The 14,731-nt window shown below is 37.2% G+C and overlaps 2 protein-coding genes across 2 annotated transcripts; both read left to right on the top strand.

The window, feature by feature from the left end:
- Nucleotides 1–963: 963 nt before the first annotated feature.
- LOC113077941 (transcription cofactor vestigial-like protein 2) lies at nucleotides 964–8,214 on the top strand. Its single transcript, XM_026250211.1, has 4 exons — nucleotides 964–1,279; nucleotides 2,091–2,418; nucleotides 5,734–6,153; nucleotides 7,318–8,214. The coding sequence occupies exons 1-4, from the start codon at nucleotides 1,193–1,195 to the stop codon at nucleotides 7,359–7,361; spliced, it is 879 nt and encodes a 292-aa protein (XP_026105996.1). The 5' UTR covers nucleotides 964–1,192; the 3' UTR covers nucleotides 7,362–8,214.
- Nucleotides 8,215–11,181: 2,967 nt separating this feature from the next.
- LOC113077942 (cathepsin L1-like) lies at nucleotides 11,182–14,048 on the top strand. Its single transcript, XM_026250213.1, has 9 exons — nucleotides 11,182–11,289; nucleotides 11,441–11,541; nucleotides 12,270–12,412; nucleotides 12,643–12,840; nucleotides 12,950–13,141; nucleotides 13,222–13,387; nucleotides 13,507–13,612; nucleotides 13,719–13,821; nucleotides 13,985–14,048. The coding sequence occupies exons 2-8, from the start codon at nucleotides 11,442–11,444 to the stop codon at nucleotides 13,816–13,818; spliced, it is 1,005 nt and encodes a 334-aa protein (XP_026105998.1). The 5' UTR covers nucleotides 11,182–11,289; nucleotide 11,441; the 3' UTR covers nucleotides 13,819–13,821; nucleotides 13,985–14,048.
- Nucleotides 14,049–14,731: the final 683 nt, after the last annotated feature.

The following is a 14,731-nucleotide window of genomic DNA, read 5'->3' as shown; positions in this document are numbered from 1 at the left end:
TTTTTTATCAAATATTTTAATATTTTAAAAAAAAATTGGTAATTGACATGTTTGTCCGTTTGTTCTTGAGTTCATTGAAAAATAATGTGTATATTATTTAAAAGCACTGAAATTTTGGACACTTTACATGGCAGAAGCAGTTGGTCTGAAAACAATTATATTAGACAGAGAATTTATTGGTCAATTGAAGCTGACAGAGTTCTGGCACACATCTCCCCGGTCGACCCTGAGCAAACACTTCAGAGACATTCCTCTCTGTTTAACACTGCTGGATGAAATTCTGCAAATATTCCACATGATTCTCTTAACGTTCTAGAATGTCTGTCAGAAAACTCCTGGCACTCAAGGTCCAATGTGATCATATTAATATCTGGGAGAATATCTGACACATTTAACAGAGCGGGGTCTTGAAGAGGTTCCTTCTTGAGGAGAGCATTAACAGTTTTGATTTGGAATATTAATACTAGAACAGAGACAAAATTAATAGGTGTGTGTTTGACTGACCTCGTGTTTGTTTAAGTGAAGGTGATAACGCGAGCTAGATTTGAGAGGAATCTCTTTGCTCATGTGCTGGTATGGATTGGGTGTCCAGTCTATACTTCACACCCTTGTGCCACCCTGAGAATCAGCCAAATACCACCAATGTTCTTCAGCACAGTAAGATAACAGCAAGTTTTTTTTTACTTAAAAAATCTTACTTAAAATTAGAGCTACAACAAGTTATGCCTTTATAAATTTTAAAGTTGTGCTATGGGGGGAAGAATGCAAAATAGGTCTATTTATATTGCATATATTTATTCCCAAAAAGTGGTACATGTAATTGCTTAGGCATCAATCATGATAGATAAATGGGTAGTCCAAACCGGTAGCCCAAACGTGCTCTGCATTGTATGGATTACGCTGTAAAATTTTCGAGGGTGGTCGGGGGTCTTGGTCTGGGGTGGGAGGGGTCGTCATGTGAATCTCTTTCTTGGGTGCATTCTGTGGTATAAACCTAACCACAGTCCCGCGAGCGCAGCTGTCAGGTGCGCGTCACCGTGGATCACCGATCAGTCTCCGCGCGCTCTGTTTACTGACACCGAGATGTTGCACGGTCCGAACTGACTCTTTTTAGTCGTTTCTCTGCTTCTGCAAGTGAAACAGAGCGCGACAGTTCCGCTGCCTACGATCCAAGAGGAGCGAGCGGGTTATCATGAGTTGTCTGGATGTTATGTACCCGGCTTATGGTCATTACGCACCGTACGCGCACAAAGCTTCAGCGTTTATCAGCACTTTACCGGTAAGCAGGTTTCCGCGCAATGCATATGGGAAGTGCATGCTTAAACTGTAATTAAGTGTTATTGTATATTTACTTTTTAATGTTTATGTCACGAATGTTTTTGGTCTGCGTGTGAGGTCTGTTAGAGCGGGGCAAGTTGTCACATTACAGTGAAAATTTCTTAGGTGCTGTATCGGCACCAACCTTTATTTTCCATTATTACACAGAAATAAAATTGAGTAAGATGCAGTTCACTGAAGACTTTGACCTTTTGCGCGGGGAATGTGGTCACATTAGATGGGACAAGTTGACATTAAATCGTTTGCATGAATTTTTCAGCTACATTTAAACAGTAAAAAATAGGAAACAACAAATCAGTTATTGAAATAGCAAAAAAGTTGCATATAATGTAAAAAAAAAAAAAAAAAAAATCAAGCAAGTGTTGTGATCAACGACTATTGTTATTGATTGATAAATTGCACAAATAAATATGAAATAACTTTCACAACACAGGTGGTAGCCTAACTGTATGTACTTGTGTAACTTTAGTGTGTCTAAAAATGTTTGAAACCAACATACAAAACCACTGCTAGAGAAAACAAGCTTTGGTGTAAGGATTTTTGACACAAATGTATAGTTACTGAGAATATGACAACTAGCCCTGGTCTTACCTATTCACAACTGTCATACAAATACATTTATAATTACAAGGTCAAACACATGCACATACACACAAGCATACAAAAATACTGACACAGTCAGACACACACACAAACACACCAGACACAAACAGAATGTGTCGCAATGTCTCTCAGTTACTTCTTTTTCTTAGGCACCCCTTGGACTGAGAAGCCCCTCGTCTCGCTGTAGGGATCTGATGGACAGCGTGGGGGCCCCGTGCTGCTCGGAGGGTGTCCTGGTTTCTGCAAGAAGCTCCAGCTCTGGGGGACCGCCCTCATCACCGTATCCTTCGGCTGGGCAGGTAGAGGAGGCTACGAAGGACAAAGAGGTCGGGGAGGCAGAATACCTGAGCTCACGATGTGTCCTCTTCACCTACTACCAAGGGGACATTAGCAGTGTGGTGGACGAACACTTCTCCAGAGCTCTTAGCACTTACATGGAGGCAGAGGGCAAAAAGAGGCACAGTGATCCCAGCACAGGTAAGAGTGCGGCAAAAGCACTCATCAGTTTGAATGGAGACAGATGCACGACACAGGCAAAAGAAAAAGAAATTAAAATCACTGCAAATAATTTACGTGCACAAATCTCAAGTCATCTAAGTAAACACAGCTCAGTTACATTTGAATACAATGCACTGAATTGAATCAAATCAATTTGAATTTGAATTTGTCTTTTATTTCTCAAAGTCAGTGATAAATAAAATACATAAAAAAGGGACATTTCACCTCAAAATGTAAATTATGTCATTATTTAGTCATCTCATTATATCCTTAAGTCGTTCCAAACCAGTGAAACTTAGATATTTCTTTCTGCACATGTAAAAAAAAGGTTCTTTATTGGCATCATTGGTTTCATGAAGAACTTTAAATATCCAACTTTGCATTACACAAAAGGTTCTTTATAGCGGAAAGAGGTTCAGATTATTAAAATATTCTTAAAACTAAGAAAAAATGTATCTTTTCTTCAATGTTTTATTGATTTATTTATTTAAGAAAGTTATTTTGGGGAACTCAAGATGGTTCTTTTATTGAATCAATAGGAAATCAATGTTCTGAGGTATACAAACAAAGACATTTTTAAGAATGTTACAGCTGTTTGTATACATACACAGAAAAGGTAACTTAACTTAAAAACAGTAGTATCTCAATTAACTGGTTTTATTGAAGTCAAAAGTGTAATTTAACATCACTGAACCAACCTACTTCAATGTATTCAAACAACACTCACTTTTATGGGTTAAATCAAGTAGAGATAACTCTTTAAGGTAACAGCTGCAGGAAATCACTCAACAACAATCAGCTGAAACGGTCTTTAAAATATCTTCTTTCGTTTTCTGCAGAAGAAAGAAAATGAGCTTACAACATCATGAGGGATGACCATATTTTCATTTTTATGTGAACTATCCCTGAAAATGAACAAATAGTCAAACATTTCTTTTACTTTCTGTCCCTTTTGTGCCGCCAGCTGAGTTAGCGTGAGTAGCCTGTTGAATACCAGCTTGCACTAGTGTCTGCAATGCAAGGTGGTGCTTAATGTGTGTGTTTACTTTAATGAACCTTTGGTATATTCCCTCCCTCCCTCGCTCCCTTCCAATGACATCTTCATCTAGTCTCTCAGACGCTGCCTGCCTCCCAACAGATACTATGTTTATACGTGGCAGTAAGCGCAATGGCTCGAGCTCATATCGCGTTTAAACGGCTCACAATACCGAGCATCAGATTTATGAGGAGCTCGCCCACCCCTCCTCTGATCATGACTACATCACCGGTGTCTTTTTTCAGAAGAATTCTAAATATAAAAGTATCGGCTAAAAAAATACTTCACCCCTCCCTCCACATTCTATGAGGGGTTGCGGGGGGCGAGAGGGTAAGTAAAAACAACAGGTGGGGGCACGAGCAGAGACAGGGGTCTGCAGGTCTGTGGAGGTGCTGAGGGGCCGATATGAAGGAGGAGAAGACCACATGCGGTTCTCCAGGTTTAACTTTCTGCCTTATATAGATCTTTATGACAGACAGACGTGTGTGCCTTTTGCTTGTCTTTCTTCTGCTGTTTTGTTGCTGGCCAATATCTTGACCTCTTCGTCTTTTGTGTCTCTTTGATGGGGTTTCTTCTTTTCTACCCCCCCCTCTCTTTCCGTCTCTCATCTCTCTCATGTGGCCATGTGTATTTCTGTGATGTGTGCTAAGCTCTTTAGAAGCAAATGGAACACCACATGATTCAATCAGAAAGACATCTGAGGGCGTGGGGCTGGAAATCATGTGAAATCATGTGACAAGGCTGACCTGAAAGTCCAAGGTGCAACGGCCTTATATGTGGACAAATGGGACACAGAGAAATGCCATCTCAGCTGAACCTCTAATAATATGATAACTGACCGACACCGGTGTAGAAAATAGAGGAGGGTTTGAGGGAGTCGGTCCCCTCTAATTAAGTTTCAGTGTTTCAACAGCGTTCAGACAACATTTCAGGAACCACAAACTTGAGATTACAAGTTAGTTAAAGCACACCGAAGAGCGATGCGCTAAAACAGTGGTTATATTCTCCTGAGGTCAGCATAGCAACTGCAGTGACAGAAAAACTTTGCATAAAAGACATATATGTTGATTTTCTGGTGCATTTTTTTCAACATATTTTCCTTTAAAGGGGTCATATGATGTTGCATAAAATAACATTATTTTGTGTATTTGGTGTAATAAAAAAGGTTTATGTGGTTTAAGGTTATTTTCCACACACATATTATTTTCCACATGCTGTAGAGTATTGCTTCTTCTCTATGCCCCTCCTTCTTGAAACGCAGAGACTTTTACAAAGCACATCGCTCTGAAAAGCAAGGTGTGCTCTGATTGGCCAGCTATTCAGTGTATTGTGATTGGCCGAATACCTCAAGCATGTGACGGAAATGCTACGCCCATTAATATACTTTGATGTCATCTGTCCCGGGGCACAGAGACAAAAAAAACAAAAAAAAACATTATAAATTAGGCATTTGTTGCATCCAGTGGGGACATAATTATGGATTATAATGACAATACCAGCAGTTTTCAATTCCAGTCCTCATGACCCCAGTTCAGTATTTTGCATGTCTCACTTCAAATAATCAGCTCATTAGAAGTGAGCTCAGGCATGAACTGTGTTCCGACTGACATGGTCCCTATTCAGTGTTCATTGCTTCCTACTCCCTGAGCAGTGGAAATCTGTTAAAGTTTACTTCACTTCTTAACATTCATGATTCAGATAGGGTCTGTGTTTTACCAAACACCCCCCACTTCTTAATAATAGACTTTGCTGTGCTTCAGGGCATTGATAAAGACTTTTTACAACTTTTTTTTTTGTATCCATCTCCTGACTTGAGCAACTTTATCCTGGTCATCTGTTGACAGTGGCTTTTCAACCATTGTTGATTGTTTGCTTCAGCTGCACTACCAAGGATTGAAATGCTCTAGGATAGCTCTTGCCATGCTGATCTAATCAAAATAAGATGATCACAGCTGAAAGTTACATAGCTTTGTGTGCCATTGAGAAGGTGATTATCTACAACTTATTGAGTTTACAATCATTTTTAGGAGAGGGGTGATCCCTCAACTCACTTTTTCTTTTTTTTCTTTTTTTTACATGTTGGAGTTACATCTTTCACTTGGACATTATAAGTTGCACTGAGTAAATACAGCTGGATAAAACAAAAACTGGCTGCAAAACAACAAAATATGATACACCGTAAATCAATGGTAACATTACATTACACCTTTTGCTTCCTGTTTCTCTTTGTGATTCTTTTACTTTTCTCTCCGCTTTAGATGCTTCAGCCTCAAGCAGTCGGCGCAGTTTCCCTCCATCTTTCTGGGACAGTAACTACCCCTCTCCACCCAGTCGACCCCACTGTGATTCGACAGGCATTCCTAGCTATGCTATGGACCCCTACTCCCAGGCCCTGCACCCGGGTCTGCCTCACTCACACGCTCACCCGCACCCATCAGAGTCTTGGAGCTACTCTCAGAGCCAGCCCTATCCCCCCCCACGGTCCCTCCACGAACTGTACTCCCCTCCTGGGCTGGATGCCCACTACGGACCCCTACTGATGCCTGCTGTCCGGCCGCCTCATCTTTCGACGCTGCCCGGGCATTATGATGTGGGAAAGCTGGACGCCAACCCATCATGGCCAGGGTTGCTTCCGCCTGGGGAAGTGGCACAAAGTCTGGCTCTCAACATGGAACCAGGTAATGTGATCTAATGTGGCAAAATAAAATTCAAATAATGAGGTTATTGTAGTTAAAATTTGTGTTTTTCATATTTAATGAATATTAATAATTTAATTAATATGAATTTTTAATGATATAATTTTTTTAAAACATTCTAGATAATTTATTTAAATGTTACATAATTTAAATATGAATAAAATTAAATAAATTGCATTGTGACATTTCAAGGGAAATGAATACATTTTAATATTTAGAGATATAATTATGTGTTCAGAAAGGGTTTATGGTTCATGGTTCATGGTCATATAACTAAAAGTTGCTTCTCGTAATTGTCTAATGCTGATATTTCCAATGAACATTTATCAACTGTTTTTTAAACAAAATCTTGGCAACATCTTAAAATCACCCCTTCAAAAAACAAAGTAACAAAATGTGATAGAAAAGGAGAATTTTGAAATTTAGGAATTTAGAAAAGTGTCCCTGAAGAGTGTACTTCTTCAAATGATTATGTTAGTGATTAATATCGATTCATAGAATAGGTTATCACTTAAAAAAATAAAATAAAATTGCAAGGTTGCTATATAACCTGGCTGAGCAACATCAAAAATGTCCATACTGTATTAACAAATAGTCTAAGTCAGCATCAGCTATTCATCAAACTTAATAAATTTTACTTATAATCCCAGAGACACATGATTAACCATTTAAGGCAGTTGGCAATCTGTGACACAAGAGTACAATAAATAAAACATAATAAGTAAAAATATAAAAACATAAAATATAAAACGTAAAAATAAAACTGCCCACAACTGTTTTTAGCTTTAGCATTTTAGCTATTTTTCTTTTTTAAATTGAACATTGAGGAAACTTCATCAGTAATTTGCTGGTAAACTCAGTTTGGAACGCAAAGCTATTAAGTTTTCATAGTTGCTACAGAACTTCATTTTCCAAACTAACAAATTACAGATCAAATTTCCACAATGTTCTATTTAGAAAAGTGCATGAATGAAGTTAAAAGCAAACAAGCCACACACCCTCCAGGTTAATGGCAGGAAATGGATTGTTTGGCCTCAGTTGTTGGTGCTTATTATATAGAGGGCTTGCAGCCACCATGGAGATTGTGTGTATGAATGGGTCCGTCTTGTTTTCAGCCATTGTGTTCATGTCTGCTTTGCACCGCAGGTCTCCAGCACCACAAGAAAGGGAAGGAGCTCTACTGGTTTTAATGAGAAGCCCTTCATTGACCATCCAATTAAAGTCTGCAGTTTGGCCCATTGTAGCTGAACTGTTGTTACTTTAGCCCCCACACACAGCGGCTCTCTTCACCAGCGCAGCACACGCTCTGAACACGCTCCAGGACTATTTGTGTGCACCATGGAGATATGAACATAGGGTGATGAGAGAACACCTTGGGGAGGCAGAGATGCTAGACCACATGGTCCTTCTGTTTTTTGTTTTTTTTTTATCCGCTTTTCTCTTTTTGATCTTTTTAAAATTAATTTATTGTGGTGTAAAAATCCAGCTTGCCCTCTACAGTACTTTGTTTCGACGGTGAGATGCAAGAAACATTGCATGGTGCAGTATATACACAAAATGATACATTTTCTGAAAATCTGGCTGTTTATATTTTGATTGAATATGGATGTCAGCAATGTGTTTTTATTGTTTCTTTGCATTATTTTTTCTTCTCATGTACAGTATTTTTAATATATATAAATATATCTACAGTAGTATTTATGTTTTCATTAAAATACACTTACGGCCAGTGCTGTTAGTTTTTTTTTCTTCTCTTGGAAAACGTGCTATGGTGTTAAACAGCTACAATAAACCAGAGAGAACACAAATAATTAATAAACCATACTTTATAAAAGAGTGAGATAACATGATGTGATTTTCCAAGTTAATGAACCACTGTAAAGAACTGACAAGGTTCCATAAATGTTGTTATAAGTGGCAAGTTATTTTATTTTTTATTTTTATGTGGGTCTACTTTACTGAATTAAAAATGAACAGACTTGTTCTGTTAAGACTGAAAATGTAAGCAAGTGTTTGTATTTCCATAATAAAAATGCATTTAAATATGTTGCCTTGTTCTTGGCTTATTTCTCATTTCTAAACGATGTCTATGGTTATGAGCATTTACCAAAGAAACATTTCCAGCTAAAATGTTAGTCACAGACAGAATACCTTCATTTCTCTTTCATATGTTGTGTAATGATGGGCTGCTGTAGCCCAGATTTGATACTGATCAGACTGTGTTTATGTTCTTCTGGAAGGAAAGATGTTCCAGGCTTATCACTGATGTTGCAGAGCTCAATCTCACTCTTGCCTCATCATGAAATTATAAACGGCTGCATGGATAGTTGGTTCCTCTAAGACTACCCTGCCAAAAAACATGACAGCCAGCTGGTACAAAATCTCTGTCTGTCAACAGGAACTATTTATATTTATGTTATAAGCTACATATGATTATGAATATAGAAATAATACATTTGTTTTGAATAAAAAAAATACATGCCACAAAGTTCCTTAACATACATTAACAATGAACCTTTACAGTGCTCATGGCTTGTTAATGCATTCTCTTGGCATTACTTTTCTTTAGGGGGCCCAATCATAATTAATTTACTGTTATCTACTTACTAAACTCAGCTCATGATTTATTTTATACTTTCTATCAAAAACACATGTACAAACACAGTATGTATGAGTCTGATCACGAGATGTGGTTTGGCTTTTCAAGAAGTCAGAGAGCGGAGGTAGAGGATCATCGCAGCCTGCGTCTGGATAGAGAGTGAACTGTACTGACACCCACCAAACGCTTGGACCTTACCTGCATGTTTTACATTGGTCATTTCTTTAGGAATCATATCTCCAGATATTCCTTGTGGGTTTTGAGGTAATATCATAATTTTTAAAGCTGCATATAATATAAGTCATATAATGTAATCAAGTATTAATTTAGGCATTAGTACATGATTATTCATGTACCCTTATTGTAAAGTGTTACCCAAAATAATAACACTTGTCATCATGCCTTGTCATTGTCAATAATGTCAATAATGCCTTCAAATAAGTGTAGCCTAGTGAACGAGCATAAGAGGCTTCTTTCAAAAACATTACAGACTTAATTATTATGATAGACAGTAATGAGGAACAAAACATGTTTATGGACAAACACGCACAGCACACACACACACACACACATACATACATAAACTGTACACTAAGCACTAACACATGACCAAACACAAATGCCTACATATATACATTTTAAACCACCACGAAACACATGCAAAAAACAAGATGAGCTCTGTACTTTTGTCCATTTCAACACAAAAGAGCTCATTGTCCAGTTGTCATTAAGAGAACTGCAGCATGTTACCCTAAAACCACATCTGCCATGTTCTTCAAACATAGGAACTCTGTTGTGTCATGTAATCTTTTTTTCTCGAGAGAGACATATTAGTGATTTTTAAAGTGGCCTCGAGTCCATATTTCACAGAATTCATGATCTGAGAGAGTGCCTAAAACATATTATAAGACAATATGAAAGAGAAAAAGAGTCTCATAAGAAAAAGGGCAGGTGTTGAATGACGGAAGATACATTAACAAAGCAAAAGAAATTCGAAGACTGAAGTAAAAAGACTAGAGGAAATAGAGCGTTCAAAGTGGCTGGTCCTACTCTCTGGAACAACTTATCATCTCATATAAGAATGGCCTCCACTCTACCTGTGTTTAAATCTTGTCTAAAACTCCTCTTTGTACTTTGGCGTTTAATAATTGATTTCACTATAGTCATGTTATGTGTATTTGACTATAATCTATTAGTATTTTACTTATTGTATTTGTGCTATTGACAGTGTACAGCACTTTGGTCGGCTCTTAGCTGTTATTAAATGTGCTTTAAAAATAAACTTGAACTTGACGTCTGAGGTTTGGTCAAACTTTTCAAAGAAATCGAGACAAGCAATGTGTTTCAAAGTAATCTGAATCTTCCCACTCAAATGGTATTTCACACGAACAGTAAATCAAACGCCACACAGATCACAATGCTTACATGCAAAGAAGAGAGAATGAGTTCAAGAAAAACCCTGATATAGTCATCACTGTGTTTTCACACAGTATGTGTAGAAAATCCATGTGGAAAATTGCACATAAGAATGTGTTGACAGGGAAGTTGATGATATTCTTCTTGGGCTAACATAAACATTGCCTGTATACATTAAAGAAAGTTACAGGGGCATACAAAGCCATACCAACCTACAAAAATTCACTCACATGCTTACTAAAAGGGCAACAGACTTTTGTTGTCACTGAACATTGAGCCTGTCATTATTGCCAAATAACCTCCTTTCACAGACCTCTCTGTAATATTATCCCATTTGTTACATGTTTGGATATGAGATATTAGTTTCAAATTATGCTAATCTTAGCATATCTTAAATCTTAAAGCTTCTGCTTAGCTTCCTCTGAGGTCATTTACGCTACACTCGATGTATGTATATCGTAATAACTATCGTAAAAACGTTACAAACGAGAATGTTTTCTGGTTTTTTTAGATTAAGTCAGAATGTTTCCTCATAGGCCATATAGCTAAGCCTGTATACACACGTGCACACATATAGACATAGACACATATATACACATGCATACCGGTACTGAAAGTATGTCACATGCAGTTTGTTACTGGATGTACAGGAAAATTGGCAACTTCATATTTAAATATTTATGACTGATATTTTGCGGTGTTGTCATTGGTATGAAAGCTAACAGTTTTTTAATATAACTTGAATAACTGAATTCATAAATACACAGCTCATATACTGCTGAGACACAATCAAACAAATCCACTGTAAAAGATGAAAGAAAGAAAGAAGAAAAGAATCAATCTCCAGTTGATGTTGACAGAAAACTTCCCTCCACACAATGTGTTCCCCAGAATTACACCCTTACTCGTCACAAACAATTGTTGTTATGTAATTTCCCCTTTTTTCTCTTGTACTCAGCATTACTTATTTTATGGGTTCATGACAGGCACCTGATCAGAGACACAAAATCTCCTATATAAACTCTTTAGATCTCCATTCTGGTAAACACTGACAGGCCGGGTGACTGACATCAAGGAAACATATATCCTACATACCATCACAAGTAAGAACTCAGGTTTTACCAGATTTAAAAAAAAAAAAAATACTGTTTGAGGAAAAATGTGGGGGAGTGTGACAGAAGAAATGAAAAGTGACGTTAGACACTCTGAGTCTGTTCTGTTTTATTTTGTGCACTTTTGTTTTTCTCTGTGCAGGATGAGGTTTTTGGTTGTTGCCGCTGCTTTTCTGGCTGTTGCCAGTGCTGCCAGTCTTTCTCTGGAGGACATGGAGTTTCACGCATGGAAAATGAAATTTGGTAAGAGAGTCTCCTTTAGTTTTATTTATATCTTCTTTAAAATCTTAGGAAAAGAGATTCATCAGGTTCTCTTCACTGGCAGAAACAGAGACACAGAAGCCTTTCAGACAATCCATCAAAGACAGAAGAGTTGTTCACTGTGTCCTTTCTCTCTTCAGGTTTTTGTTCTAGTGTATATGAGAAATTACTTAATCTAACTCAGCACTTGACACAGAGTAATTTTTCCAGGCTTACAGGTACACAGGTTGCTTAAGGAATGTAAAAATAGGTCTTTGGTTGAATCAGAACATCAGAACAATTTCAGGAGATGACTGAACATAAAAAAAGACAAAATTATTTGTTAAATTATTTGACAGTCAAATTATTTCTGCATGTTTTTTAAACATGAAACTTTATAATGAAAACTGTGTAATTGTATTTTAAACATTACAGATGACTATAATCAAATTCATTGTGTTAAAATGTATTTATTAAGATTTTATTGTTCTACCAAATATAATTTGCAAAATATTTGCATTATTTAGTACACACATTTCATTAATTTGATATTTTAAATATTTATTTTAATATTTTAAACACATTATATATATATATATATGTGTTTAAAATATTAAAATATTAAAATATATTAAAATATTATATACATATATATTATTTTTTTATTTTTATTTTTAACAAATGTCTATTAAAATATTTTAACAGCAAAACCTTGTGCTTGTGTGTATCAGGTAAAGCCTACCTTTCTGTGGAGGAAGAGTCTCACCGAAAGCAGATCTGGTTGACCAATCGCAAACTGGTTTTGGTCCACAACATGATGGCAGATCAGGGCATCAAATCCTACAGGCTTGGCATGACATACTTTGCAGACATGGTAAAAAAATAAAACACACACACACACACACACACACACAAAAACACACAAACAGCTCATTATAATAATCATCATAATAATATGTGAGAAAATTGATGATGAATGTGTAGTGTATTTAATATGTTTTTCATTATATTATTATTTTTATATAACATATAAAATGAATGCACTAATTCATTTAATTATCATTTTTAGAATTCATCCCATATCTTCCTTCTATCCTCTCTCAGAGCAATGAGGAATACAGACAGGTGGCGTTCCATGGATGCCTGGGCTCCTTGAATAACACAAAGGCTCGTGGTGGTGCTACATTCTTCCGGCTGAAGGATGCCGTTGTGCTGCCCAATTCCGTGGACTGGAGGGACGAGGGCTACGTGACCGATGTTAAAGACCAGAAGATTTGTGGATCATGCTGGGCCTTCAGTACAGTAAGACTCAAATTTTTGCCTTTATAAACAGATCTGAAATGAAAATGTTTATTGAATCCATAAAGTCCAGTTCAGGATTCTCAACCTTTCTTGCTCTTATGTCTCTCAGACAGGTTCCCTGGAGGGTCAGACATTCAAGAAGACAGGGAAACTGGTGTCCCTAAGTGAGCAGCAGCTGGTGGACTGCTCTGGTGCTTTTGGGAACATGGGCTGTGGTGGTGGACTGATGGACCAGTCCTTCCAATACATTGAAGCCAATGGGGGTCTGGATACAGAGGACTCCTACCCGTATGAAGCCATTGTGAGTCCTAATGATGTTTGAATAATAAATCAGCTTCATTCAATCGGAATAATTTTTGCTCATCAGTATTCTCCACGCAGGATGATCAGTGCCGTTATAACCCGAGCACTGTGGGTGCCACCTGCACAGGATATGTTGATGTTGCCAGTGGGGATGAAAGTGCACTACAGGAGGCTGTGGCCACAATCGGCCCTGTATCTGTTGCCATCGATGCTGGTCACAGCAGCTTTCAGCTCTATGAATCAGGTAAGTGTCATCATCACCTGTTTTTTAGGTGCTAGATTTTAAAATTTGACATTTGTATTCATTATTTTTCAGCTTTTAATAAAAATGTCCCTGGCTAACTTAATAAATAATATTCCTAGGTATCTACGACGAGCCTGAATGCAGCAGCTCTGACTTAGATCATGGCGTCCTGGCTGTTGGATATGGAAGTTTGGATAAAGAGGACTACTGGATCGTCAAGAACAGGTTAAGAAAAAAATCACAAGATGATGAAACAAGAATTAAAATATAAAATGGAACACAAATGAACAGAGACCAAACAACTAAATGCCCCAAACTGCTGTGATTCTAGCTGGGGTCTGGGATGGGGTGAAAAAGGCTACATCCTCATGTCCAGGAATAAGAACAACCAATGCGGCATCGCTACTGCAGCCAGTTACCCTCTGGTCTAATGGGTGAGCTCAGCATATGATTTCATGACTTTAGCAGTTCATTTTAGCTAATTTACCTAAAGACACAGGCTTATATAAACATTTAAAATATAGGCATAAATGTAATAAACCAATTTCATGGTTTACTTTTCAGTTAAGAATTACATTATTTTCTTATGTTCTACAGGAAAGGTCAATGTGGACATCCATGGTTGGGAGAAAGAACATGTGGACCGTTTGAATGATTCTACCAAAATACCTCTTAAGTAATCATACTTTCTTTTTAATTTTAATGTAAAACATTTAAATAAACTGACCTCAGCTGTTGATTTTATTTTCAAATCCCCCAACAACAAAAACACTGTTGCTGTGAAGTTTTGGAATAAAAATGTCAGAAAATTAACAAGTGCCTTGCAGATTATTTCTTTTTCATAATTCATAATCAGCACAATGCTCTGTATAGCATATTTTTAAAGACACCAAAATGCCAGTGTGGTAGATGTCTGTGTTGCTTGTTTTAACTAAACAGTTTGTGAATCCAAGTCGTAAGACTTTTATTTTTAATCATGGAACCAATTCTCCTTCTGCTAAAAGACACTAAATACCAATTTTTGAACACTAGTGTCTTGATTGTTTTAACAAAAGTTCTTTAAAACTGTCAGGTATCCAAATCGTGAAAACAAGTTTCCATTGTGAGATGCCTGAGAATCAGCTGGAAGCTTCCACTTGAAGCTTAAAATAATTGGATCACATGGGTACGTTTTTACTTTCAAGAAAGAGAAGGTCACTTAGACCTCTATTATTTCCCATCTGACAGTGATTGAAAGAATTCAAGAAAATACAGTAATTGTAAGTAAAACTTTACAGCTCAGAGGATAAGGTCCTGAGAGGGGGTTTCAGTAAAGCTTCTCTTCCAAGAAAGTCTATCAAGCCT

The sequence above is a fragment of the Carassius auratus genome, unplaced genomic scaffold, assembly GCF_003368295.1.
Source record: "Carassius auratus strain Wakin unplaced genomic scaffold, ASM336829v1 scaf_tig00023595, whole genome shotgun sequence".
Lineage (NCBI taxonomy): Eukaryota > Metazoa > Chordata > Actinopteri > Cypriniformes > Cyprinidae > Carassius > Carassius auratus.
This window is presented reverse-complemented; position numbering and strand designations above follow the sequence as displayed.

Excerpts from the sequence above, each read along its gene's own strand:
- LOC113077941 (XM_026250211.1), top strand. The coding sequence starts at position 1,193 with ATGAGTTGTCTGGATGTTATGTACCCGGCTTATGGTCATTACGCACCG. Across the intron at positions 2,419-5,733 it reads GCACAGTGATCCCAGCACAG|ATGCTTCAGCCTCAAGCAGT; the intron begins GTAAGAGTGCGG and ends TCTCCGCTTTAG. Across the intron at positions 6,154-7,317 it reads GGCTCTCAACATGGAACCAG|GTCTCCAGCACCACAAGAAA; the intron begins GTAATGTGATCT and ends TTTGCACCGCAG.
- LOC113077942 (XM_026250213.1), top strand. The coding sequence starts at position 11,442 with ATGAGGTTTTTGGTTGTTGCCGCTGCTTTTCTGGCTGTTGCCAGTGCT. Across the intron at positions 13,142-13,221 it reads CCTACCCGTATGAAGCCATT|GATGATCAGTGCCGTTATAA; the intron begins GTGAGTCCTAAT and ends TTCTCCACGCAG. Across the intron at positions 13,388-13,506 it reads CTTTCAGCTCTATGAATCAG|GTATCTACGACGAGCCTGAA; the intron begins GTAAGTGTCATC and ends TAATATTCCTAG.